Source organism: Neolamprologus multifasciatus, chromosome 8, assembly GCF_963576455.1.
Source record: "Neolamprologus multifasciatus chromosome 8, fNeoMul1.2, whole genome shotgun sequence".
In the NCBI taxonomy this organism is placed as follows: Eukaryota; Metazoa; Chordata; class Actinopteri; order Cichliformes; family Cichlidae; genus Neolamprologus; species Neolamprologus multifasciatus.
This window is the reverse complement of record NC_140446.1, coordinates 12,434,681-12,462,274: the sequence shown is the minus strand read 5'-3', so window position 1 is coordinate 12,462,274 and position 27,594 is coordinate 12,434,681. Positions and strand designations below refer to the sequence as shown.

Here is a 27,594-nt window from a genome sequence, read left to right as displayed (position 1 = left end):
GTCCCTGTTTAATGGGATTTATTAAGCTGAGGCTCGGCTCTTTTAATCTCTGTTGTTGTTAAATATGTGGTGTCAGAACAATAGGAGATGTATCAACGTCCAAATACTTACAGATTGCACACTACATTTGAGCATCAGTGGAGCATCAGTCATCTGTGTTGTCCTGCAGCCAGATCCTAAAGCCGCATGACAACTGTGAAACATCCATTACAAAAGCAGACTTCAGTGGCGAGCCTCACCACCATGCTGGTGTGTCAGCAAGGGACGAGCGAGGCACTGAACAGAAGACAACTATGATCTGGATATTTGAAGCCGATATTGGGCCGGTTTCCCGTCAGGCTGCATGCTATGCCTTCCCTTTGAGTGTTGATTGCAGACAGGAGAGTGTGGTTGACTGGTCTAAAAGGAAATTACTGGAGAGAAGGCTTATCCATGCCTTTGACTGATAATCAGCTCATTATCGTGTTGATCATTTACAGCTCTCCCTCCCGCATTCCCTCTATTCTTTTAGCTGTGTCACTAAAGCAGAGCACAGAGATTTTTAATAGCTTGGCAAGAAGCCTGCTGTGCTGAGGGAGTTAAAACAGCCATGCTAGCCCTGGCTAGTCTCCACTTTTTACACAGTACAGGTCCCCACCCCACTTATCAACCCTCTCAGGGAAGAGAAAAAATTAAAGAAAAACAACAACAGCAACAACAACAACATATGCAACCCCAGTGCGAGCAGTGCCCTAGCACCCCAACATGGCTAACTGTGCATGAAATTGAACTGATTGGAGTTATTGACCAGAAGGCTCCAGCCCCTGAGAGAACAGGCAGGAGGGTGGGGGCGCCTTGTGTGTTACCTGATTGAGTGAAAAATCCTCAGCCGGTTGCTTTGATGCCCGGCACTTTACAGCAAAGAGTGATTTAATGGAAGCTGCCAGACCTCATCAATGTCAGCACTCGTGGTAAGGGCCCTCTGCTTCACCAATACTTTATATATAAGCACCTTCCATGTCAGTCGCTGATGGACAGATGCTTACTAGTTGTTTTAACTGCACGGTAAAAAGAAACGCTGATCGGCCTCCGCCTTTAGCTCCAAAGAGGGGCTTTGGAGTGAGAGGAGGCTGTTATAAGCCACCCTAGCGAGCAGAACCCTCGCCCTCAGCTATTTTAGGCCTCTATAAATAGCCCTATTGAATTTTTGCTGAGGTTGATAAGCCTATAATTAATGTGACCATCATTAGGCACGGTCAAGTTCTTCTCAAGAGGAACTGCTAGTGAGGTGAGGCAAGGAGAATGGGGACTTCTCTGTCCTTGTTTTAAGGATGAACTGAAACAAGTGACAGCCACTCAGCTTCCCCATGATGTGCAGGAGGCACCACTTTGTTGTAAAGCTGCAGGATAACACACAGTGGCGTCTATCAACTCCCTGCAAAAAAAAAAAAAGGGGGTGGGTGGGGGTGGGGGGGTACTGTGCTGCGACTTCAGTAGATCTGAATTGCATTGGAATTGCATCATTAATAGAGCAGAAATTCTTCCCAGCAACTCCAGGAGAATACATTGACCCCTGAGGGAGACTAGAAACAAGACAATGTTTTTACAGCAGGAATATCTAACTAGAGGCCCCATTACTACTTCATCAATATACAGCAGCGAGTGAGGGAGACGATGGGAGGAGGGAGTTGAACACAAAAAGGGGGGCAGGAAAAGAAGGGGGAATGTAATAGCTTATAGTGCTAATGGCAGCCTGAGCACTCAAGTCCCAAACATTCAGCCGTCTCATCTCATCTGGGCTGTGTAATTGCCCTCCTGGAAGCCGCCACGCGAAACGGCTGCTTCCGTAGTGAAGAGTGGCAGCTGCTGGGTGTTGAGGAGCGGGCCTAGGTCAGATCCCCAAATGGGGCTCCTTGCAACCATGAGATGTCATAATTAATAGCTATCTGGGTGCCTGGGGGCCAGTTTTGGGTAGGTTTGGGAGAGTGTACGTCGAGGGGGGGGGATTATTTGGCTAAATGGAAGCCAAATAGAAAGAGACGCCAGACGTATTCTCCACTTAACATAATGTACACTTATCACCGCTTTGCCTGTAGCGAGTGAGCCTGTGCATCATCTTACCGCCTGCTTTTCGTGGGTGTTTTTCTCTCTTGTTTGCATTAGGTTTCCCTCCTGTATCGAAACGCACCTAAAGATATGTTGCTTGGGTGCATCATGGGAACTTATTAATCTTTGGGGACCAGTGTTCTCCCAGTTAAGTAAATATACATGAGCTGCTGCGCGAGATACAAGCTCCCAGCACCTCCACAAAAATCTGTTACTTCAGCTTCCCTCTTTCTTCCCATCTCCCTCCCTCTTTCTCTCTCTCTCGCACAGTCGCTCTCTAACATGCCGCCTGGGGGCAAATCTCACTCTGTCTCATCTGCTGCTTAATTTCACTGGAGCGGCCCTCAGTAATGAAGCGCCTTGATGTACATTTGCCAATTCCTGCCTCTGCCACTGCGATATAATTGGGATGTGACTAAGCATGAATACCCAGCACAGGGTTGGTTGACCTCTCGGCGACCCCGCGGAAAGCGCTTTTGTCATAATGGAGGTATTATCTCACATAATCTGGGAATGGAGAGGGATTGTCTGCAGGGTGCCAGGGATGGAAATGAATTGATATAACTCCCTGCTCCTGCATACCACGGTGAAAGAGGGGATGAATTTATTTTTTAGCAAGATATATTTTTTTTTCTTGCTCATAATGAAGACATTTTCTGCTTATCTATTGGTGCTTTGTGTTTATTGGAGTAGCAGAGCAGCTTCTGGCAAAAGCAGGGGCGTTTTTTCTTTTCTTTTTGTTTTTTAGGAGGGAGTTTTGATGTTGTGGAACTAAACAGGATTTCTGTGTACGTCAGCCTTCTGCCCGTGTAGGTGCACTGTGTGCTCACGTTAGTGTGTACTTATGTCTGTTAATGACCCTGTAAAATGACAAGCTGAGCTGGCAGTGAGAGTACAGCCGACGGTCAGAGAGAGACAGAGCGAGAGGGAAAGTAGGAGAGTTCAGAGGGAGGTGTGATGGGGGGGGGGGGGCTATGTTCACGAGGTCGGTGGTTGCTGTGATTCACCGTGCTGTCATCAGAGGGACTGAGGCCCCTGAGTGGCCCTCTCTATTCCCACCTGAGAGCTCTGCAAATGGAGGGGCCGCGCTGTCATTATTTACAGCCCGCAGCTCCTAACCTTGGATTCTGTGCTCATCGCGGCGAGGGGAAAATCAGATTGGACTTGACGTGTACCCGAGCCAGTGACCTTGATAAGTGTGAGGTGCCTGCAGCAAGAGGTTAGGGAAGAAGAGCTCGCAGTCATGCGCACGTATGTACACGTTGGTGTGTTTGTGTATTTCGGCCAGGTGGGGAGTTGGAGGCATGGTTGAATGACAGAACCATGACTCAAGATGACACGTTGGTAGGGCGCACTCACGGACCAAGATGCAGCAGGCATGTGTGACATTATAACTGTTCATTTCCTAAGGCCTAGTGTGGAAAATAAAAGGCAATTATTTATTTTTCTGAAAAAACCAACCACAAAAACCAAAATCAGCTGTTGTGAATTGTTTTGATAGTTGCTCAAAGGTTTAGTGGTGTGACAGAAGACGATGCTAGGGATAGAGTGCGGCAGATGATCCAATGTGGTCACCCCAATGGGATCAGCGGAAAGAAGAAGATGATGATCCATTGACAACACACAAAAAGAAATACCTGCTAATTAGTGCGAAGTAAAAAACTAAAAATAATAAAAAATAATTGATTTTATTCACAAAAAGTGAAGCACAAACTTCTGGGATAGGCTGCTAGTACATATTAGTTCCAAAAGTGACAAACACAACTTAGAGGTCAAGTTGATTTAATCAGATTCATAACAGGTGAAATGTAGCCACGCCACTTGTAATGCTAACTTTAAAGTTGCAGTTTATAAAATCTCACCATGAGATGTCAGTAGATCCCAGATTGCAGTCAACTGAATTCTATTTTCCTAGCCCTCCCAATTCAAGTGCATAATCCTAGCAACTCTAGCCGTTCATCTGTAGTGAGTGTAGGCCGTAAGTACACTGTTTACCTCAGCTGTTAATATGTGTCCATGGCTATTTACTCTGGAGGAGGCTGTGAAACTGTGTAATATTTAATTCAATTCAATTTTATTTACACAGCACCAAATCACAACAACAGTCACCTCAAGGCGCTTTGTATTGTAAGGTAGACCCTACAATAATACATACAGAGAAATACTCAATCATATGACCCCCTATGAGCAAGCACTTTGGCAACAGTGGGAAGGAAAAACTCCCTTTTAACAGGAAGAAACCTCCGGCAGAACCAGGCTCAGGGAGGGGCAGCCAATGTTAGCCTGCTTTAGCTTCTAACATTGTTGGACTCTTGGTGAATAATCTCTCAAACAAAGTGAGAATGTAGTCAAATAGTTTATCAGAGGAAAAGTGTGATTTGTTTTATTTTTTTAAGGACACTAGAGCCCAACATTAGCTAACATAATGTTAACTTGTAACCAGCTGTTGTTGTTGATGTGTAGCCAGCTCGTTATCTGGAGACTGGAGGGTCTGATGTCTAATCTGCTAATTACATTTTATTTGGATGCCGGTGTTGCTGTTTCTTCACGTTTTTGTTTCTCTGGCAAAGGAGACCCCTTCTCAGATAACAAAACATATAAATATGATCCTTCATATCTTGAGGCTGAACGTGCAGACACAAATTAAAATTTACCTCCACAGCATGCTGTGCCTGCAACTCTCTCCTTTTGGTGTAAAACACATTTAGGTGGAACGGTGATGTCCATCTCTCCCAACGTCTGTTTATTGGAGAGTTCATTAATTTATTAGAAAAGACATACAACACATAACTCAAAAATCAACGTGTATTTATGAGTACAGCTTTCTTTTTGTCTCTTAAAAAGCTTAAAAGTTGACTGGCCTTTAATAGAATGCTAACATGGGATTTATGCCATCCCTCACGTTAGTCATGAAGAGGTAAATTGGCTGTAAGCAAGGCAAGAAGTTTTCTTTGTTTCATAAAACAGAGATAGATAGTCAAAAAACTCTATGCCCTGATCAGCTGCGCTTGCAAATTGTCAACCTTAGTCTGGAAACACAGGTGAGCTTTGTGCGATGTAATGAATCTTTTCCTGGATATTTTTATTTTTATTTTTCCTCCTTATTTTTTTTTTCATCTGAACTACTTACCTGGAGACCAGAAGGGTGGGGCATAGGGGGAACGCAAAAAAACCAAAAACAGAGGAGAGCTTCTCTAGACGGTTGATGAAAATGCATTTTTCTTCCCCCACCGAGACGCTGTTTGGTCGTGTGAAATGATTAATTTCACACATATACAGGTCATCCCCAAAAGCAGCAACATCTCATTCACAAGGGGCCCCCGTCAGCAACAAAACAGGAGTCTGCAATAAAACGAGCAAACAGCAGCACGTACTGTACGTCAATAAATCTTTGGAGGTTAAACCTGAGCGCTGTAGAATTTGAGCAGCCCCCACCCCCTTTTCCCTCATCAGGTAAAAGTCACTGAGTACATCAAGACTGTCAGGACCAAAAATTGTCCAGCGAGCAGTTCGGGGAGTGTCCTGAGGTAGCGGCTGCATACTCTGTCACACACTCAGAGTCTGTGTTTGCATAAGAAGGATGAAGCCTTGAATTATGGGGTTTGTGTAAATAAGGAGATGAGACTGTTTTTAGCACACATGGAGGAAGGAGTGCTTGGATGAGAATAGTGCCTCTGTGCGGAGTGGAATTGGTCTTGGGCTGTTTACGACAGCTCGCAGCCCTCATATATCACAAGCAGTATGTTTGCTGTGAAGCTACAGTTTGTGTGCCATCTGCCTTAGCTGAACTTGACCCCTCAAACAGACTTATATTTTGTAAACTGAGCTCTGTGTAACTGTTTTCATTTTCTCCTTCCCAGTGGATGCTCCAGAAGCCCCATAAGGTGGCTACCTTCTTCGGGTGCATCGGGAAAGACCGCTTTGGCGAGATCCTGAAGAAGAAGGCTGAAGAAGCCCATGTCGATGCCCATTACTATGAGCAAAACGAGGAGCCGACTGGTACCTGTGCAGCCTGTATCACGGGAGACAATAGGTTAGCAACCTTTCATTTATCCTTGACCAAGGAGTAACCCCGTAACCCGGCTTTTAGAGAGTCATTTTGGTTCATTTTGACTTCCACGGGCAAGCAGTTGACTTCTCGGGGCTAGAAGTCATAACAGGGAATCATAGCTCAGCTCACACATCAAAAGGAAAAGGAACAGCTTGAGCGTGTTTTTCCAGGCCCCCACTCAGTCTCTGCCGTCCCAGTGGGTTGTCATCCATCTATAGGCTGACAGTAGCAATGTGTTAGGGATGCCTGGGCTATCCCAGTTCTCACCTGTCAGCCTTCTCGACTGTAAAAGGGGCTTTAGCCTCTCTGGTGACTCTCACGCCAGCATCGTCAGGTCACAGCCTACACACACACACAGATACACAAATAACACTAACATTAAGGGCTCCAGTTCATGATAGACCAGGTGTGGATCAATAACCACCTCCTTCAAACACTCCCCTCCTTTACACCCCTTTATCTGCTGCTACTGGAGTTGTCAGTCAGTCAACGCCTGGACCCTGACCGCCCCGGGAGTCAGCCCTGCTGAATGGTCTTAGTGGGATTGTTTGATGTGGGCTCTGACACCTGAAAAGGTCAGGTGCCGTGCTCAGGGAGACGAGCTCTGTAATATTTCTTACAGGTGTTTAACAGACAGCTCAGGAGGCCAGAGGAAAGGTCGCCAGCAGGGCCAGATTGGAAGGGTGATGGCTTTGAAGTACTGGGAGCCAGTGTGTCACAGCCCTAAGGCTTTGATTAGTGCAAGTCTTCAAAGATACAGAAAAAAGAACTGCCTCCTCTACTAAAATCTGACAGTTTGAGTTCCAATCTGTGCAGATGCCCTATGTTGAATAATCACATTTTAGCTATTAAGAAATTAGTTTATTAAAATCTTACAAGTGTAATCAGGGGTTCAATCAGCCAGTCTCTCCAGGAGCTCTGAGTTTTTGCATAGTAATTGCAGCCACAAATTTCTTTATATCAACTTTTCAATGCAGAAAAATGCAATAATTTGTGCAGATATTTAAAATATTTAAATATTTTAGATTGTGTGAAGATCTTGCTGATAATTTTCATGTTTAAAAACTCCCAGTTTGGTAAAAGATGCTGCTAGCCTGTCAGCAGTTATTTTCTGTAGCTTAGTTTTAAGATGACCTTAGCATAACTTAATATATTATTAAGCACTGGCAAGAACCTCTATAAAGTATTTGCTTAGATTCATTACATTATTAATACTTAAAGCCATAGCTTATTTATTTATCCATCTAGATTTCTTTGGTGTGAGTTGCCAGTTTTGGAGATATTGTTGCAGAAATGTCTGGCTTCTCTTGAATGTTGTGGAAGTTAATAAAAGTAATGCCTATTTTCTCTCTGCCAAACTACACCCAGCAAATATATCACTTTTGCAAAAGGAATGATTGTTGAAGTGAACAATGATGCGCACTTCTGTGGCTGGAGGGGGTGTAGTTCAGTAGAAGGGAAATTACAAATACACTAAACACATAGTTTGTGGATTTATTTTTTATTTTTTGGAGTAATCGGGTCCGGTTTTCTAAAAAACACATGTAAATACGATGAAACAATTTTGTTCAATTTTATTCATTAGAAGGCAGACGTCGCTACAGCTAATATCTTCAAAGCTGGGTGTCTCACAACCAAACAATGGAGATGAATAAATGGCACTACATGCCAGTGGAAAAACTTGAGTATTTTGTTTATGAGGGTAAACTGTTCCTTTGTTGTGTTGCCAGTTTGTTGGAGTGTACACAGCCTGTTCACCACATTCACTGGTTTTCTATAGCATAATTGCTACAGTTTCACAAGGGAAAACAATAGTTTGAGACCGCAGCACGACCAAAAATGCAACAACTGTGTGCAATGAACTTGTGGTCTCTTTGGCTTCGAAATTTTTCTTTCGAAGATGAGGACCAGGTCTGCAACCACTCACAGTCAGCTGCCATGTTCAAAGTGACATTCGTGCGTAAAGATGGGATGAAAAGGCGATACGATGGAATCGGGCTGCTATCGGTTTGCAGCTGGCTGGCGTCAAGTTGATAATTATGTGGAATTTCTTTGTGATAAACTGAAAAGAATCACAAATCTGTTGCTGTTCACATACACAGAAATTCACATTAACTACTTACATTCAGAGCAGAGCCAGAACCTCATCTGAAACAGAAATGCCTTCACAAGCAGTTATGTTGTTGCTGCAGGGCGTTAATTTAACTGCAAAATGACACAGCCACTTGGTAACTCTGCACTTGGGATTTTCAACATAGCATTTCAAAACATACTAGTTTTCTTTAGAAAGCGTAAATTATTTCTGCGTGTACACAATAACAGAATTATTTCAGATAAAACCACTCGGGTCAATATTATTAGACACCTGATCTTTTTATTGAGCCATGGCACAATAATGTGCTTTAACTTGTAATGCTCAAAGCTTATAAAATCAAGTTGAAACTGAGGGTTATCTTCTATCTTACACACAGTATAAAAACTTTAGCAATGGTTTGAGCTGTCACTTGAGAAAACATCATGCCAAAAACAAAAGAAACCAGTTCAGACTTTATCTTTAGTTATCATAGTGTTTCCAAGTGTCAAGGACTGGAGTGAGAAGTATCATCAAGAAATCTCAAAGAAGGCCACACAGTACAGAACAAGCCTGGCAGAAGTAGGAAGCGGAAATTTCAAAGATTCTGGAAAGAAAGCTAGTGAGAGATGTGTCTAAAGACCCCAGAAAAACTGCAGAGACACCATTGAATGACCTGAAGAATGAAGTCAAAGAAAACAATCACTAAAACCCTGCACAAGAGGAACAGCAAGGAAAAGTCCACTTCTGCAGCAGAAACACTTTTAAGCCAGAGTAAAGTATACTAAGGGCAATGTAAAGCAAGAATATGCACACTGGAAATGTGTCCCTTGATCAGATGAGACAAAACAAGAGCTCTTTGGCCACAGAGATGCTGCTGATGTTTGGAGATGTTTGGAGATAGAGAATGTCCCCACAGTGAAACACGGTGGTGGGAGTATTATGCTGTGAGGATGCCTCAGTGTGCCTGGAAATGGGAATCTCGTCAATGTGGAAGGAATCATGAAGGAAGAAGGATACGTGAAGATTTTAAAAGAAAACCTCAAGCAGTCAGCAGAAAAACGGAGTCTGGGTCATCGCCTTGTCTTCCAACACATCAACGTTGCTCATGGTGAAGAACTACCTCCAGAAGATTAAAGTAAACGTTACCGACTGGCCTTCATAAAGCATCATCTTGGAATTCTGTAAGGTCCGTGCCAAACTATCATTGGATCTAGAGGAATTTGAGAGATTCACCAAAGGCAGTGAATCTGTCCTCATCTGTAGGTATATAACAAAAAAACAAGCAACTGTCAGCCAGTAGAGTCGAGTCCAGTAATGCAAAGACAGGCGTCACATAAGAGTTGCGCTTATTGGTGCTGGTTGACAGATTGATTTCAACCTGTTCACAGACTGTATGCGCTTATAAACCAGATGGCAACTATTTGCAAACCATCACCATTCTGTGTGAGAGCAATTGAAGTCTCTCCAAGTGTTTGGCGACAGGTTTCCTCCAGCTGACTACTACGTACTATTGAAAGTGGTCGCACACTCAATCTCAGCTATTTTTACTCTAGTTTGACTGAGTTTTAACAGAAATCGATGCGTGACAGTTATTCCACTTTGATAAAACTAGAAGTCATTCCTCTGGATTTCCTAGTTTTCTTTTCTTTCCTTTTCGTTAAATTCCTAATGAGCGTTTTAACCTGGAGTGCCTCACTGTGGCATTTCAGCTTTTCCTCTTAAATATGTCACATCATAATGGTTATTTGCTCTGCTCACGTCTGTCGGACTTTCTCAGTCAACAACACTCGTTTTGTCTGTCACGCTCGTAGCAACCTTTTGAGTCCATTACGGCAGCTCCGGTCAAACACGGTCCCAATTCAGCTGCCATATCGTAGCCTTCATCATCACACGCTGATCAGCTTAGCACACTGTTACTCTTTTTTTTGACACTAACCACGGAGAGCAGCTTTTTTTTTTTTTTCTCGCCATGTGAGAACAGACCTTCGTGTAGCAACACCCTCCTGTCATATGGTCGCCTAGCAGTTTTCGCCTAAGTAGCTATGATGGTTGCACTCATTTTGATGGCCGCTCATAAAGATACAGTGCACGAGGACTGGCTAATGAGCTGTGTTAAGATAATACCACCTGCTTCACTTTCCAGCTCCCACCACTCACTACTCAAGTGTTCATTTAGTAATCTCTTTCTGTTGTTTTCCCACCCTTGCTATCTATGCAGAACTTTTACAGGTGATAATATGATATGAATAATTTTAGGGTGTCTCTCTTTTGGCTTTGAAAACCCCTCAGCTTATTTAATCTCCTTTCTTTGGTGTATTTTTTCTTTTTGAGATAGCACTGTTTTTTTTAAAGAAAGGAAAAATAAAGAGATCCAGATAGACTTTAATTCACCTTGGCTCAGACATTCTTAGGAACTATTATCATCCTTATATATCACAAAAGAACAAAGGAAAGTCTGAGGCCTGAGTGTTTTTTAAGGATGTTTTTGAGACAAAATTAAGATGGATGATAAGCGAGGCAGAAGATTTATGGGGTCTGTCTCGGCAGGTCCCTTGTTGCTAACCTGGCAGCGGCAAACTGCTACAAAAAGGAAAAACACCTGGACCTGGACAGCAACTGGGAGCTGGTGAAGAAAGCCAAGGTCTATTATATTGCGGTAAGTGAGACCCTCTACATTCAAAATGACTGTTCCCCAACTCCACTGCCAGAGGAGGACAAAATGTTAAGAGGCTTTATTCAGGAAATGCCTCAGCACGCCTTCTGCATTGTCAATATATCCATTCATCCTTTGTCGAGTGAAATGAGCTATGTTACCTATTGAGACAATACAGCTCCATTTTCCCCCTATTTTTTTCCCCAGGTCTTTGTGCGCGAAGCTGCAACATAGTGTGAAATTGTTCTACATGTAATGCATTCATTCATTTCTTTTAACGTGAAGACAAGCCAACAGGTGCTGTGAAAGTGTGAAAATTGATTATGCAAGTTCATTCGGTTTTAGCTCCCGACCCCCCACTCCCACGCAATCTTCTCCTTACAGACAAAACACACGCACAGATTGAGGAGGACAGATGTGCGCTTAGATATTCACACACGCTCGAGCTGCACCCACTGAGGTAATGTCTTTACTTACAGCTTCTGGAGTGGGATGGCCTGCTATGCTCATGTTTCACTGTTTGGGATTATATTTAATTCCGGCAGATCGACATTTTCTCTGATCTCAAGTCAAGACGATAGCTGTGAAATTGCGCTGCATTCCACGTCTTTAAGCAGTTCATTATCAACATAAATCAGCGTTAGTGCTCAGCATTCAGCATACTCCTTGGCATATTGTCCCAAGTGAAATTCCCAATTCCCCCCACCCACCTCCTCATTGCCCACAAGTCCTCTAAACACGAGTGCATCGCAGTGCAATAATGATGGAGGTTTCATAATTAGCCGCCCAGTCGAAGAAACAAATACCAAACGAAAAATTGTTTATTAGAGGGGAGGAAAAAAAATCTTTCAGCGGTCGTGCCAGAAAGCAGATCAGTCAGTCCATCCTCCAGAGTTTGTGTGGTCTCATTTTTAGCCTCTGCTTCGCATTAGCAAACATGGCACATCCTCTGCAAATTGGCAGTTGGGTTTTGCCCACATCCGACAGCGTAGCGCGCAGGGGAAAAGCTTCCGTGGGATTTGGAAGGGGGGATAGAAGGGCCACAAATGGGTGTTTGTCAGTGCTTGGAATCTAAAACGTGGTGTTCAGCGTCCCTCCTGGGCCTCTTTGTCAAAACAGGGGGATCATTCGCTTTATTAGAGTCCCGTTCGCACTTCTAAAGTACTTAGCCAGATACACTGCCACAGCTATTCCCACTTAATACTGTGTGGCGTGTCTAGACCAGCGTTCACTAAGGCCTCCTCTCTCCATTAACCTTGTCGAGAGCACTCAGATGTATTTACCCAATTTACAGCCAGATTTTACATCTTCTCCCTCTCTCCCGCTCATTGTACCAACCTTTGCTATGCATTAATGTGCTTTGTTGATTTTCATTAAACTACTGCTGTGGTGGTATATGCAGCTTTGTTCGCTCTAATCTGTAAATTTAATTACCGGAAAGCGCACAAGAGCGTGCACGCGCGCAAGAGTGTGTGCGTTCGTGTTCTGTTTGCTCGCACATGCCTCTGTGTTTGTCTGAACATGCGTGTTAAAGAGGTGATTGATGAATCCTGGCAGAGGCTCTCAAGGTGCCTGCTACTATGTGGTGTGATTGGATGAAAACAGAATTATTAGAGGGCTCTTGCAGCCAGTCTGGCTCATCCAGCATCAGCAGCGGCAGCGGCGGCGGCGGCGGCGGCAGCAGCAGGGCTGGTGGCAGACACAGAGCAGGGAGGCAGCACTGCCATTTCTCACAAAGAGAGAGAATGTTGAACTCCTGCCAAATGTTTGGTGGCAGGCTGTTGCTAGGAAATCTGGGTCCTTAGGCAAATCATTGCACAAAGACCAATAACAAAAGCATGAGGGGGAAGAAGGAATAGCTAAATGCATTTCAGGCAGAGGAGATCTCTTTTTTTTTCAATGCCGCCGCTGCTGCAGTGATGTGTGCAGTTATTTCATTCCCCGACGACTGTAAACATCAGAAATGGAGGGTGATGTATTGTAAGAAGGGGTGGATGGGGGGGGGGGGGGTGAGTGACTCTAATTGGAGGGGGTGATGTGTGCATGTGCACACTGGCCCAGTTAGCCTCTTCTCCCTCTCCTTTTTTTTTGCTCCCACTTTCCTTCCATCCCCATCCCTTTACCCCCCTCTTCATCCTCCTCTTTCTCCTTTTTATTCCTCCTTGTGTCCCCCTTCTCTTTTTCTCTAGTCTCTCAAACACACACACAGATGCTGTTAAACACACACACACACATTATGCAGCATACCACTAGCTTGTTTTTACCACCGAGGGCTTTGCCCTGTAATTTGATCTCCACTGCTTGATGCATCCTCCATGATGCCACTTTGAATTAACCTACGTCTCCACAGCTCTCCTTAGCCCTGGCTAATAAAATGGCCTCTCCTAACTTCTGCCATTTAAATTCAAGGGGGGAAAAAAAACAAAAAAAGAAGAAGAAGAAGCTCCACCTCACGGTCATGCACAGTGAAACCAACAGAAACGGGGAAGAGGGGAGACGAACAAGACAATTGACTGTGAAAAGGCCTGTTAATGACTGGGCACAGATGGTCAGAAATAACCCAAGGATAGACGGAGGAGACGCTCGCCTCTGCCAATTGGCCTCATACGCAAAACTCACCCAATGAGACACAAGCTGCAGAGCTGTTAGGTCACAAACCTAATCACAGCTGCGGATGCTGTTCGTTTGCACCCTGCGCTGGGAGCACAATCCACGTTAGCCTGCTAGAGGTTAGCCACGCCCAAGGAAAATGGCTAGCCCACCCTTTTTTTCCCCTGTTTTCTTTTTTTTTTCAAACAGCACAGCAAGTTGAACTATAATGCCTCACACTGTTAACACTGGCACACCGCATATAGCATTAATTGGCAGTTGTATTCTTGCCCTCACTGCAGGGGAAAGCTGAGTTCACTGTAGCATAATATGCAAGGAAAAAAAAGGAGAAAGGGAAGGCAAAAGCAGAAAAAAAGCGCAGTACTGGCACCACAAGCTGCACGTCAGCCTGCTTACACCCCAGAGTGGTGCACGCACACACACACTGTTACTCCGCCCGACCAGCCCCCTTCATTTTGCAGCCAAAAAAGCAAAGGGAAAGGTTTTCCACACACACACACACACACGTCTAACTGACACCTCATCAGCCAGCCGAAGGGCTGATTAGCACAGAGGTGACTGCGGCTGTGTCTCTGTCCAACTCAGAGGACCACACTGTCCTCACACTGACCTTGAGATCTCCCTCTCCCTCTCTCCTGCTTTTCTACCCTTCTCTCCTTCTTACTCCCCCTCTCGCCACCATTCTTTATCTCCTCCCTTCCTCCATCTCCATCTCCTCTCTCCTTCCTGCCTCTCCTTTTCTGTCTTTTCTCTCTCTTTCCTCCTCTGTACTGCACCACTCTGCACTGCCCCTGTCCTTCCACACAGCCAGGGAGGGATCACGAGGCAAAATGCAGACACTGGAGAGGGAAAAAAAGGAAAAAAAGAGGGAGAGGGAGGGAATAGAAGTGGATGGGGGAGAAAAAAATCTGGCAGGCTCCCCCTTTGTCTGCAGGCGATCAGTTACAGTCTTGGTTGCCGATGAAATTTAATCCCCACCGCATTTACATGCCAAGTTTGACTTCTGGCAAGCCTTATTAAATAGATTTGTAAATCATTTCATCTTGATTAGAATCTGTTCTCAAGGGATCGAGATTTTTTTTTTTTAATTTTTGCCTTGCTTGTGTTTTGTTATGTGTACAATCTGTGCCCACTGGTGTTAAATTTTGTGAAAGTCAACCCTCGGCGCTGATATTTTTCGGTGCACGCGAGCGTAAGTGGTAGGTTTTGAAGGGGGGACAAAGAGCAATGGGTGCCAAATCCCGTCTGTCACCAGCCAAGCCACTGTGTCAGCATGTCTCTCATCTCTGGAGGTCATGTCGGTGGCCGAGCTACTGCTATGATGTGTCTCCTCTTTATTAGGCTGACACCACAGTGTCTTTAGCGTGGAACAATGTCATTTCAAATTGCGCCTAATCAGATGGCATTTTGTAATTGGCAGCAAACATCTTATGAATATGAATTCATAATTGTTCAATTACAAGTCGACTGCATCATATTTATTGGCTAATTTATTTTTTTCTCCCGCTGGCCTAGGCCAATTATAGGATTTCAATCTTGAGGCAATCAAGTGATAAGGGTGAGGCGTTTACTGTTTGCTGTCACTATATAATTCTCTTGAATGTTAAACATGCATCTGGGAGGGCTGTATTTGTCAGAAGACTGTGCATGGAGGTGCACCTGCCTAATTGAGTGGTAATGAGCTGTCAGGAGCGCAGGCTTGGTGATTGGCTCCTGGCGGGATGTCCTGTGCCAGTGGGACGTATGGGCTGGCCCGGCCCGGCTGGAGAATCAGCCAGCTCCACGGCGCTGCAGGCCTGAGTGGGCGGAGTGTGGCAAATTAGGGTGAAGAGGGCAGAGACACTGGCTGCTGAGACACTGTGGCTTTTACTGCACTGTGGGATTTATTTAGGTTGTTTACAATTATCCTTAAGACTCGATTTGGTCTTGCCGTGTCAGAGATGGCAGACAGTTTTTAGATGTTTTGGTTAAGTAAAAATAGCAGTAGTGCATTAAAAGTAAAAGTTCTCTTGGACTTGGAGCCCTTGTGTATTCATTTTGATTTACAGTGTTTACGGTTAGAACATAAATAATGTGTACCAACATAGACTACTGCATTATATTAAAAATGGAGTCTGAATTCTGAATGTGAGATCTATCCGCTGTAAAGTTTCTCTTCAAAATTCCTTCAAGGGAATTAATAAATGCAGCATCCACTCCATGGCTGCTGGTATTTGGTTTTATTTTATGCGTTGTGTGCGTTTAATAGATACAAAAATGAAAGTTCAGTAACCTCTGACAGACGTGCAAACGTCTGACAAGGCAGCTCACTTTCTAGCAGTATGATATATTTAATATATTTATTTTGTTTTGTTTGTTTTTATCGGACTTGTAAGTTTTTAGTGCAGTGAAAGTTATTTGCCTTGCTGAAAGCTGTTTTAATATTATATTTTTTATTTATGTGGCTCTAGTACATGTTTAGCTTTCATTTTTTTGTTTACATTTTTAATAATAAATATCAGGTGAAAAAAGGTTTTCATTACAAGTTTGTTTTGTTAAAGAAATGAAAAAAAAAAACTTATTCAGGAACATTGCTCGTGTATTGAAACTATTATGTATTTAAAAAGTCATAACCTGTTACAGTAATGTACATGCCACCATGTTCCTGTCAGTCTGAAAGCTCATTATCATTTAAGTAGCGCTAAATAGCTTTATTATCACTTTGGATCAATTTATTGATCTTGAAGGAGAGGTCAGAGGTCATATGGGACATAATATTTTAAAACATATGGCATTTTGCATATGTTGACAATACACATATACACTTGTATAACTCATATGTTTGAGTTTTGAGGCTTTTTGTCAGTTTCTTTCCAATAAATCATTAAGTTGACCTTGCAGGTGGATGTAAGCCAAATTCAGAAATATGAAGCCAGTAAAAAACCTTTATTCTATCTAGAGCCCAGCAGATGGCGATTGCTGTGGTGTGCAACGGCTTTCTTACTTAACCTCTCTAAACAGCACACAAATAGTCTATCACAAAATACTATCATGTAATCAGACTGATCTCTTTGACAGTCCTATAATTTGTATTATTGTGTCTGTGTAGGTTCTCAGTCATTCAGGTCATGGTAATCTAAGGATCCTGAAAAGAAAAGCGACTGGACGTCTTCAAGAACCTTAAAAAAGTCCAGTCGCTTATTACCATCGCTTAATATTGCATTACCATTGAATGCAATGCAATGGCTGACCGGTAACCCGGCTCCAGCCCCACACCGCAAATATCAGAGGAAGAAAACGGATGGATGGTAGAGAGATAATGCACTTTTATGTCACTAGTGATTGTTCTGTTTGCCCATTTATTCAATATTTACAGTGTTATCTTTGGCAAAGGAAATGTGTTGTTGTGCTGAAGGTTTTCAGGATGTCAAGAATTCACCTTGTTTATTACGGAGAGGAAGTTCTCATCGTACGCAGTGGGTTATGTATTGATCTTTATGTATTTATTATTGTGCACAGATTTCTGTGTGAAGTTTAAAAGCATTTTTTTCATTCCTGTATAGTTGCAGGAACCTTGACTGAGGATTCAGTCAATGCGGAATATTAGTTTGATGCCATTGTTAAATTAGTAAGCTGTGCTACTCAGTTAGCTTTACCCAAGCATCGCTTCATAAAACAAAATATAATCAATACATAAATACAAATACCTTTGTTAAATTTATATTTATTCTTAGATTAAAAAATACCAATGGAACAAAGAAAAACTTTGTTTTTAATGTTATATAGTTATTTTGTTAAAAACTTTATTCATTTAATCTCATTGTGACAGTTGCATTGTCTTTAGCTGTCATTTACAGTCCTCCTAACTTCTTCTCTCTGCCACTGACAGTGTTGGGAAGGTTACTTTTAAAATGTATTTCATTACAGAATACAGAATACATGCCCCAAAATGTATTCTGTAACGTATTCCGTTACGTTACTCAATGAGAGTAACGTATTCTGAATACTTTGGATTACTTAATATATTATCATGCTGTTTACAACTACATGAATGTACTATTGCTGGATCTGTAAATTAATAATAAAAAATAACAAACGCAATTAAAAATCTATTGTTTTGCACCTGTGGTAAGCTCCCAGGATGCGGTCCATAGTGCTCAAGCAGCATTGCGACTCTCTGCTTCTACACACACGTCACCTTGTAAAAACTGTTTTTCTTCTGCAGTCGGGAAAACACCATGTCCTTTCATCCCAGATTACTCTGCGCATCTGCTCCACCGACAACAAGGCTGTTTTCCTGCGGATGAAATAGTTCGGACTTAATGATATTTCTGCTTGCCATCACCTTGTCCCCTCGCTCCCTAGGCATCAAAGCACCTGCCATGTGTGTGCCTTTTTATTCATGAGACCGAGTTGTAAAACGTGGAATAATGTTTCAGTGCTACACTGGGATGTTGTGGCCATTTGTGTGAGTTCCACGGCTTAATTGAATAGACTGAGTAATTATTTGTCAAGTAATGCTGAGCAGAAAATAAATAGCCACTTTGCGGCTGTGAATTGTGCCTGATGGCCATGTGTTGATACTCTCACCAGGGAGAGTAAAAACCTGCTCTACTGGCTAAGTATCTGATTAAGATTCACATGATGGAACCGCAAACGCTTTAGGATAGCATGTCTCCTGGGCAAAGATAGTGAGTAGAGTTAAGTGTCAGACGGTGTTACATTATCACGCTGGAGAATAAAGCCTTGACTGAGTAAATATTGCTGGAATCGTCTCCTCGCCACAAACCATCTGTAGCACTGAGGTCACTGTGATAGTTTCTGAAAGAGGCCTACAAAGAATCACCACAGATGTGCATCTCTGTTCAGCAGATGTGGGACACTGTTCTCTGAGAATTGTTTCCTTCTGCAAGGTTTCATTTTTCCTTTTTATGCTCTAATTTGTTTATGATCTACAATAAGCTAGGGCACAGCTTTGTTCTGTCATTTTATCCTGGATACACAGTGAATTAAAATGACAATAATGACTTTTGAGGCTGATGTACAGTATTTTATAATGAATTTACTGACATTGTATTCCTGAAGGTTTTTTATTATTTCAGACCCTTTAATTCTGTGTGGGATGTAATTGTCCTGTCTCCCTCCCGTTACCTTCAATCCTTCCTGCCTCTGCCGGAGGTTTCTTCCTGTGAAAAGGGAATTCTTCATTTCTACTTTCGCAAAGTGCTTGCCCATGGGGGCTCATCTAATTGTTGGGTTTTGGTTTTTTTTTTTTGCTCTATTACTGCACGGTTAGTTAGTGTGTTTGCAAACCAGATCATGTCTGAATCCACAGAGCTGCTGTGTGGAGTTCCTCAGGGCTCCATGCTGGGACCTATTCTGTTTTTAATATACATTTTTCCTTTAGGCCAGACAATGCGGCAGTTTCCTGATGTATCTTATTATCTTTTTGCTGACGATATTCAGCTCTACTACTCATTTAAACCTTCTGAAGTTCATACTTCTCCGCTCTGATTGACTTAATCAGACATTAAACATTCAACAATGGTTGAACAACATTTGCTTACAGCTAAACCCAGACAAAACTGAAACTTTGATTATTGTACCGGGCAGTGCAATGTCTGATATTAAACAGCAAGTGGGTGATTTAGGTTACTCACAGAAGCATAACCTTAGAAATCTAGGTGTTATTTTTGATGAAGCTTTTTCTTTAGAGGGAAATTTAAATCAAATCGTAAGAACATGCTTTTTTTCACTTAAGGAACATTTCAAAACTTATATCTATCGTGTCAACAAATGACCTTGAGATGATAATCCATGCTTTTATCTCTACAAGACTCAGCTACGGTACTAGTCTGTTTACTTATCTAAACAAGTAAGGGCTAGCTCATCTACAGGTTGTTCAAAACTCTGCAGCGTGACTACTGACCCGTTAAAAAAAAGGTAGCTCATATGATCAGATTTAGGTTCCATTTTAAAATTTTAGTTTTAACCTTTAGAGCATTACAGGGACAGGCTTCTCCCTATATTGCTGATTTGATTTGTATACATACCTATTCTCATAACCTGAGGTCATCAAATTGAAACCTTTTACTGGTCCCCTACTCGTTTCAGAACTCGAGGGGACCGATCTTTCCAAGCTGACTCGGTGGAGACCTTCAAAAAGCAGCTAAAGAGTTCAGGATCCTAAAACAGCAATACATAAATTCCTCAGTGATTTAAATGCAAAAGGACATGGGAACTTAATATAACCAGCTGGCTACCAGTTGAGTTGAGAGTCCAACTGCAAAGAGCTGGATCACAGATGAGTTGGCTATCAGCGCAGACTGTTTAAGATTGATTGCAACTTGTCGGTAATCTGTCTCCGCTTATAAATTAGGCAGCAGTTATTTGCAGCTCTTCTCCAGTCTGTTTGACAGTGATTGCAGCCAGTCCAAAGCGATTGCACAGGTATCCCAGGGTTGAGGGTGTTGCATGCTTAACTTCTAGGAAGCAGATGGTATATTCGTCTCTGACAGCCACAAAATTCAGTACAATCACTGGGCAACCACCGAGGAGGCTGTAGTAATATTTTTACCGAGTTATTATGAGAAAAGGTAATTTATATTCTCTAATTATTAGTTATAAGTAAAAAGCATTGGGTAACAGTCGTTTTATTTTGACTGTCTAATGGTCTGAATCCTTGAGAATGTAACTTGGTAAATAATTAACCCATATAAAGCGCTTCAAAAGAATGTGGCAGATGGAGTTGGCCACTGTTCTGCTCGTTTTGTTGTTGCAGTGTAATGTGACGTACAGTGAAATTAGAGTTGTAAGCTGCTTTTAGTGGTTGCTGTCTCATCTGAAACATTAGTTCATAAATCAGGCCTGAAAGCAAATGATTCATTCATGTGTTGATGATGCATTCTTGAATTTTTTAATGGTAAGATTCTTTCCTAAGTTAGTGGCTGATCTCAGTCCAATATCTGCTGCATTGTGAAGCCAACCTAATAATATGTAACAGTGATTTCTTTGAGTCTCTGCTTTTAGTCGTACATAAGCGAAACTCCCAAAATGTAAGTGGTTTTTCTCAAGCGGTTTATCTTTTCTGTCTTCATAAGGATTAATCAAACAACATGGAATGTACTAATTAGTCAACTTTACACAATCTGTTAGTGGGAATTCTTTACTTTAGGACTTTAGGACCCTTTAAGCTAAGCTTACTGCCGAAGCAACAAGATGGTATCAAGTAAATGTCAAAAAGTATCCCTTGACAGATCCCTGATCTGTTTTTATTAGTCTTTCAGGTAGGAAGGTACAGAAAGTCAGAACTAATTCAAAATCAAACCGCAAAGTCAAAACTGCAATTCAATACTTTCCTCAAATTGTTCAGATTTTGTCATCGCCCTGTTTTTACTTTCTGAAATTGGAAAAAAAAGTGTACTTGTGTAATCAGTCACTTAATTGCTTCAGAATTAATACAAACGTCTTTTTTCCCTGGGTTGCCGTCAGCATGCCTGAGGTCAGCACACGCAGTGTGAAAGTGTTGATCTTTCATACATGGTCCCACTCAGACATAGGCTACTACTCTGACCTTATCTATTGTTTCTCAAGTGTATATTGTAAGCAGCTTTGGAGGCTTTAAAGAGACTTAGCCGGCAGGGCTGCCGTTGCTCTGGTGGAACATTTGGACCTCTGGCAAGTGTCAGATTTTCAGCAGCACATTAAATCTCTTAACCCAGTTCTTTTTTTTTCCCCCGCCCCGACTTCCTCTCTCTGTCCCCATCTCTCTCTCTTTTCCTCTTTGCTCCTCTCCCTGCCATGCTAACAAGCTGGCTCTGATTTATTTTTCATGTGTTTTATTGTTAGCCTCCGCCATTTTTTTCTTGTTTCTCCAGCATCTAAAGTCTTGTGCCAGTGGTTAGCCTGGTGCCCAGGCCCTGCGGGGGGAAATGCAGAAAGGCAGCCAGAGCAGCTGCACATCACCCCAACTGAGCAAAAGTCCTCCAGTCACACAGTCGCGGGGAGGCCAGAGACGCTTTGATTAGCGTCCGTCGTTACTAGCCAGCTTGAATGTCATGCACCGTGAGCCCAGTTGTCTAATGCTTTTGGCCGGCCACCGAGGCCGCTCCCCGCAATTACCGATAGTGCTGTTCGCTCCAGTGTCGGGGAGAGGCCAGAGAGAGCGCCAAAGTGCCAAATGATTGTCCCCTCAGTAAATAAAAAGCAGACATGTCCTTTTTTTGATGTTCTATATGTGCGTGCTTTATTTTCAGATGCTGTGGCGCAATCAAATTTGAAAGCATTTTGCGCTCCCAACATAACAAGGGGGGACCAATCAAAACAATAACCGTGGTTCCTTTTGACAAAGCCCTTGGCTCACAGTTGTCAGAAGATGTAAGCTGACTCATCCACACAAGAAGGGCATGTATCCCTGGGAGCAAGGGGGCAAAAAAGCTCTGATGAATCTTCCCCTCTGTGCTCTCCCCTCTCCACTGAGCCTGTATGGATTAATTACATGACTAGTAGCTAGTTTAGTCCCATTATTTATTTATTTATTTATTTTTTCTAATGAATAATTTTACTCTGCCTCTCAGCCTAGATTTTATTCTGCTCAGGACTTTTTCAGCTTCACTCCGTGGAAATAAGAATGCATTGATTATTTTCCATCTAGCAAATATCCCACCAACTGAGGAATAACATGCCTTTCCCCTAATTGGTTTGTTTATCTTGAGCAACAGACTCTGGGTTTGTTTGGACTCTGGCTGGCATCCACACTCTGCACCGCTCCTCAGCATGATTACTCACCTTGGGAGGAGGCTGCTGGAGCAAGGTTGATGTTCCCCACATAGACATCAGGTTGTCATTCTCCCCGCTTATGTGACATCATTTGCCAAGACAGATTTGTTACAGGAAAAATAAATTCAGGCCTAAAAAGGGATTGATTTAAGGACAGGCTGCAAGTGGAAAAAGGCGACAGGAGGGATGGGGGCTCCCAGACACATTTCACCACTCAGAGGGCTCGGGCCGGATCCAAACAAGCTGCCAACAGAAGATGGATTCTGGCTTCATGTATAATTGATAAACTGTATGTTCTAGGTGTCAGCTTTAAAGAGGGAGCTAGGACTATATCAGGAAGCTATTTTTCCTCTCTGAGGCAAGCATCATTTTTATTTTGTCCTCCCCCGTTCCCTGGCTTATCTTCTCAGTTCAGAAAGCCCCGTTGAAAATTATCGTTTTCTTTGAAGACGACATTCGGGAAGTGCAGCATTAAAAGTACATCCTGTTCCTGTGCCTATTAGGAGTGCTAGCGCGGGGCAGATAGCCATCTGCAAAGTTGACTGTACACCCTGAGTTATCAGGATTAGCCATCTCACTCTTGACACCCAGCACATTAATATTAGCTATGGGAGAGTCTATCCTGCTGAAAGCAGCATAAAAGGATTAATGCAGCGCTTATCCTTTTGGAAATAATGCCCTTTATTGAGCGGATCTGACACTGTAAAGGCTGATGATGACATTGAATGGAGCCAGAATAAGTAATAGTGTATTCATCCCGTGTCACACAGCCAGAATAGTCTCTATTTGAATTCCAGCCGCTCAAACTGTATTGATTGTGCCGAAGGCATCTGGTTGTTTTTCCTCTGCAGCAGAAGAGTAAGAGTGTTACTCAATCATCAGCGTCCCGCGGCTAATGACAGTCCTCTCCCGTTGGCCCAATGACATGCTTCGCTCGCCGTCGTACTGTACGCTACGATTTCACCTCTGAGCACTCTGCGCCGCGGCAATTACTGGACATGTAACGCAATATGCCAGCACGTCACCCTTCCTGTCTGTCACACATAGCCTGTGGGATTAATGTGGCTTTGCCTACTCACTTTAATAGTGATAAATTTGTATCCTGCCAATCAGCTCTTTGAGTGTTAGCAGTGCAGCTTGTATCACAAAGGCTATGACTGTTTCAGTGGACAAAACGAGGGGCGAATACTAACTTTGTACCCTATTATTTCCCCTAGGCACAACATAATGGCTGTGAAAAGCAGTTTCCTATTGCGATTCTAACACGGGACTTGTAAGTGTAAATAGTGGCGTGATTCATGTAATTTTTTTTTAAATACCCCCCCCCCCCCCCCCCCACCCCCTTACACTTGATTTAATGATGCTGGATGTAAACAGGAAATGTGCCTGCATGGGGTGACTGGACCAGCCACAGAGCGAGAATTTAGATGTTTGTAATTCAGCGGGAGAGAGAGTGAGAGAGAGAGAGTGTCTCCTTGAACCCCTAACATGATTTGATTATGAAGAGGTTAAACAACTGTAATAATAAATCTGTCAAGTTTTTAATACGATGTGCCGTTTTGTACCGGGGCATTATAACACTGAGGGGCAGACAAGTGGCCATCAGGGCCACCTGAGAACATTCGCTCTGCTCTTTCTGCTAAATTGCTGCCTCCCCTAGGTGCTTTTTTTGTTTGTTTGTTTTTTAAACTGACCAGATTGTAAGCTTATCAATCGAAAAACTACTTTCCCCTCTCTCCCAAAGACTCGCGTTGATGTGTTCTAAGTACTCCCTTATTTGGCTTTTTAATGAGAATGTCGCACGCTCATTTGAGAAATGCCTCCATGTTTCTTAATGAGCTGATAAAGCTCCAATAATCGAGGCAAACCCCGATTTCTGATTTGCATTGCTGACTCTTGTTTCACCACACATGGTGAAATTGTACAAAATTGAGGAGCTAAGATGTTGGCCAGCCTTTCCAGAAACCTTTATGTTTTATATATGTGTGTATGTGTGTGCGGGGACACAAGAGATGCACAGATTAGATTAGATACAGTAGCTGCAGCGTGGCCCCGGCCGTTTGTGTGCAGAATGCGATTTAGTTGTGAAGTTTGAGCACACTCTGGGTGATGGGTGACGGGACAGACTGACAGTGACAGTGGGGTGGTAATGGCTCTGAATGAGGAGGAATGGCCCCTGCAAGACTGCCCACCCTCCTCCTGTACCAGAGCACAGCAGCCTTGTCCAAATACACTGCAAAATGAATTCTTCTCTACACCTGTGCTGTTTTTTTTTCTTCCACAGAAGCAGAAATCAAAGCTATTTATAGCTTAACCTATCTGGGGTGAAATGGAAAAAAAGAAAGAAATCCAGCCTTCGTTTTTATTAAGAATTCACAGGCACAGCCTGTCAGATGTTGAGACATCAGGCATCAGAAGGTACAAGTAGGTTGTATTGCATTTGCAGCTTTTAAACCAGACCCTGACCCGATAGCTAAAAAGGTGGATACAAGGCCAAAGCCAGCCTCTTGTCTGAGCGATGTGGACGTCTCAGCATTACTGCAGGTTTCTATAAAATTCCAGGTTTGTTTTCATTCCCGCTCACATATTTGTCTCTCTTGCCCTCCTTGCCCCCTTTTCCTCGCTAATACGGAAAAATCATGTCTAGAACTTTGGCTGGGGAGCTCGGCAGTTCATGAAAAATGCATCCACTCAGCTCTTTCTCGAAGTCTTCGCCTCTGATACTCTTGTCATATCATATCCATGTCATGTCAGTGCGTGTATTAATTATGTAGCAGGCAGAGTTGAGGAGACAATATTGATGCATCTCAACTAGACGTCCCATGTATATTGCTTACTTGTCACTGGGAAATAAAAACGAGGCTTAATTACGGATGAGACGACTGTTTAATGTTTAGCCTTGTGAGTAAATAATTCTTGGTGTGTGTTTACGGGAAGCATTTTTCTTTCCTTTCTGTCAGCATCCACCCCCCACCTCCACCACCCCCACCTCCCTGGGCTCCATTTTACTCTCTGTCTCACTCTATTCATCCGTCGTGGTCACTTTTTCCGGATCAACTGAGGTGTTCGACCCGGTCATCCCGCCTGGGTTTAGCCTCTCTTTTCAGTTTTCGCAGCCTCACAATCTCCGAACATATTGCAGACAAATGGCACCCAGTAGCACCTTTGGAGGTGTCCCAAATTGCAAAGGTAATTTATTTCCTCGCCAGCAGAATTATACATGAGTAAGAGGTCATATTGTAATATGAAATTGCTTAGCAGCTGCACACATTTGCCAGATCCTGTTCGGGTTTTGTGTTTCTGTTTACGAGTCCTCTCTGTGCAGTAATCTTATGGAACCGTGATAGCACTTGAATATATCCCCTCAGCAAATGAATAGCAGGCGGGAGCACTAGCTCTAGATGTTTCCTCTTGAAATACAGCTGTTTCCCTCCGGTCCTCTTCTTCCTTCTGTAACAAATGGTCTCCCAGGATTAAAACCACTACAAGCACTTCAGAGATATTAATCTTCTTCGAGGACCGCGATTCGAAAAGTTGCATCAGAAAGGAAAAGTAAAGACTTGCACGCTACTGTGTTTAAACCCAAAAGCTTGGATATGTGTTTTCCTTATGTCTATAGATTACCTGCACCGTGTAATGAGTGCATATTTTGAGTCGGTAAACCCTGATGAGTCAGGATTGATCCTGTGTGTTTTTGCAGTGCTACAATCATTGTTTTACAGCGTGGTGATTGCTGCAGTTTGGCAGCAATAATTGGAAGTTCAAAGCGCCGATCCGTGAGTGTAGCCTGGGGATAAGTTTCTGGAGAAGCTGACACTTCAGACGTATTATGAAGCCATCACGTCTAATTTGCACAGGCCTCTTTTGTAATTTACCCCCAATTCAGAGGAACAGTCTCCTGCTCTGCAGCACAATGCACACTCTGCTTGCATTGTTCACGCTCATTGGAAGAGACACTGAGTGAATGAGTCTTGGAGCTCAAATAATGCGAGGCACTGTTCCTGTCATATTTGTTGCTGTGTAATGGCTCCTGATTTGGTGTTTCCTGCAGCGTCTTTTTTGGTTTTAGTGCAGAGCAGACAGCGCCGCAGCGCATGCAGCAACTGCTTTCTGTGCATCCAGTCCAAGCAACGTGTTTACAGTTCACTTTTTTCGAAGCAACTGCTTGACAGATAAAGGACAACGAGATGTCGTATAGTCTTTGAGAGGGGGGAGGAAACCTCTTCAGAGGCAGGACGGGGGCTTTCCACATGCCGCCCAGACATTCTGACACATATTGAGGTTGTCTGTGTGCATCTTTTGAAGATGCAAATGTGTCAGCCACATGTAACCAACCACCCAGCGAGAAGCTGAGATGCTCAACTGCCTTTCTCATGGCTCTTAAATGGCTTCCAGTGATCAGCGTGCTTGTGAAGCCTTCGGTTCTTTTTTAACACACACGTTTATTTATTTTTTTATTTTTTTGCAGGGATATTGAATAATTTGGGCACATTTATCACTGAGCAGAAAATGACTTGTTTAACCACATTAAAAGACGGAAGAGAGTTTGGCTGTAAATCTTTACGAGCGCTCGTGTAGCAGTCTTAGAGGTTGGTGTTGTGTGCGTAAGTGTTAATGATACAGAAGCCGTTAATTGGGCAGTAATGCAAACCAGAAGTTACAAAACTCAGGAAATTGGTTAATTTGTCAAACTTTTTAGGCCTGCTTTTCCCCCCCTCACGACAATGTAGTAGGATCTTAATCAAAAAGAATATTTACACCTCAAACTTGCCCCGCCAGCTTTGGCGTCTAACGTAAGGGGGGAAAAAAGCACATCATAGCGCCGCACATTCTGACAGAGGAGGCGTTGGTAAATTATTAATGTTTTCCCTCGCGCTGTCACCTATCATCACACTAGCCTTCTGCAGTCTGCAATTTTGAAATGCAAGAGTGGTAGTCCCGCGGTGTGGCAAGTCATGTTTCAGGCTCTCATTTCAATATCTGAAGTGAAAGGTCAGGATGATATATTCTGTCCTGTCGCAGAGCCAGTGACTTACATGCTACCAGTTGAAGATGTAACACTTTTACGGGCCCACCCAGCCTGTTGAGCAAACTGATAATGAATCAATCTCTGTGAAACATTTATGGCTGCCCCCACAGCCCTGCCAATCCCACCCTTTTCTTTGCATGAGGCCAATTAGAGCATCCTCAGTGGCCCCTGCTGTCTGTGTCAGGGAAGCTCCTTGCATTGTCATATCAATATTCCTCCGTTGATCTCCAGCTGAGGCGAGTCCGGCTGCTCTTTCCACACATGCTAATTTGCATTCGCCAGCATGTGCGGGAGATGGCATGCTGGCTGCCTCTCCTCCTTGTTCCCAAACCTAC

The 27,594-nt window shown here is 43.2% G+C and overlaps 1 protein-coding gene across 5 annotated transcripts in view; it reads left to right on the top strand.

The window, feature by feature from the left end:
• LOC146512611 (adenosine kinase-like) overlaps positions 1-27,594 on the top strand; it is a 123,956-nt gene that overhangs the window by 42,571 nt on the left and 53,791 nt on the right. For all 5 annotated transcript variants that reach the window (XM_085169806.1, XM_085169805.1, XM_085169807.1 and 2 more), the window contains 2 exons: positions 5,946-6,118; positions 10,758-10,866. In XM_085169806.1, coding sequence (XP_085025932.1) covers positions 5,946-6,118; positions 10,758-10,866 — 282 coding nt within the window. The remainder of the gene's footprint in view (positions 1-5,945; positions 6,119-10,757; positions 10,867-27,594) is intronic.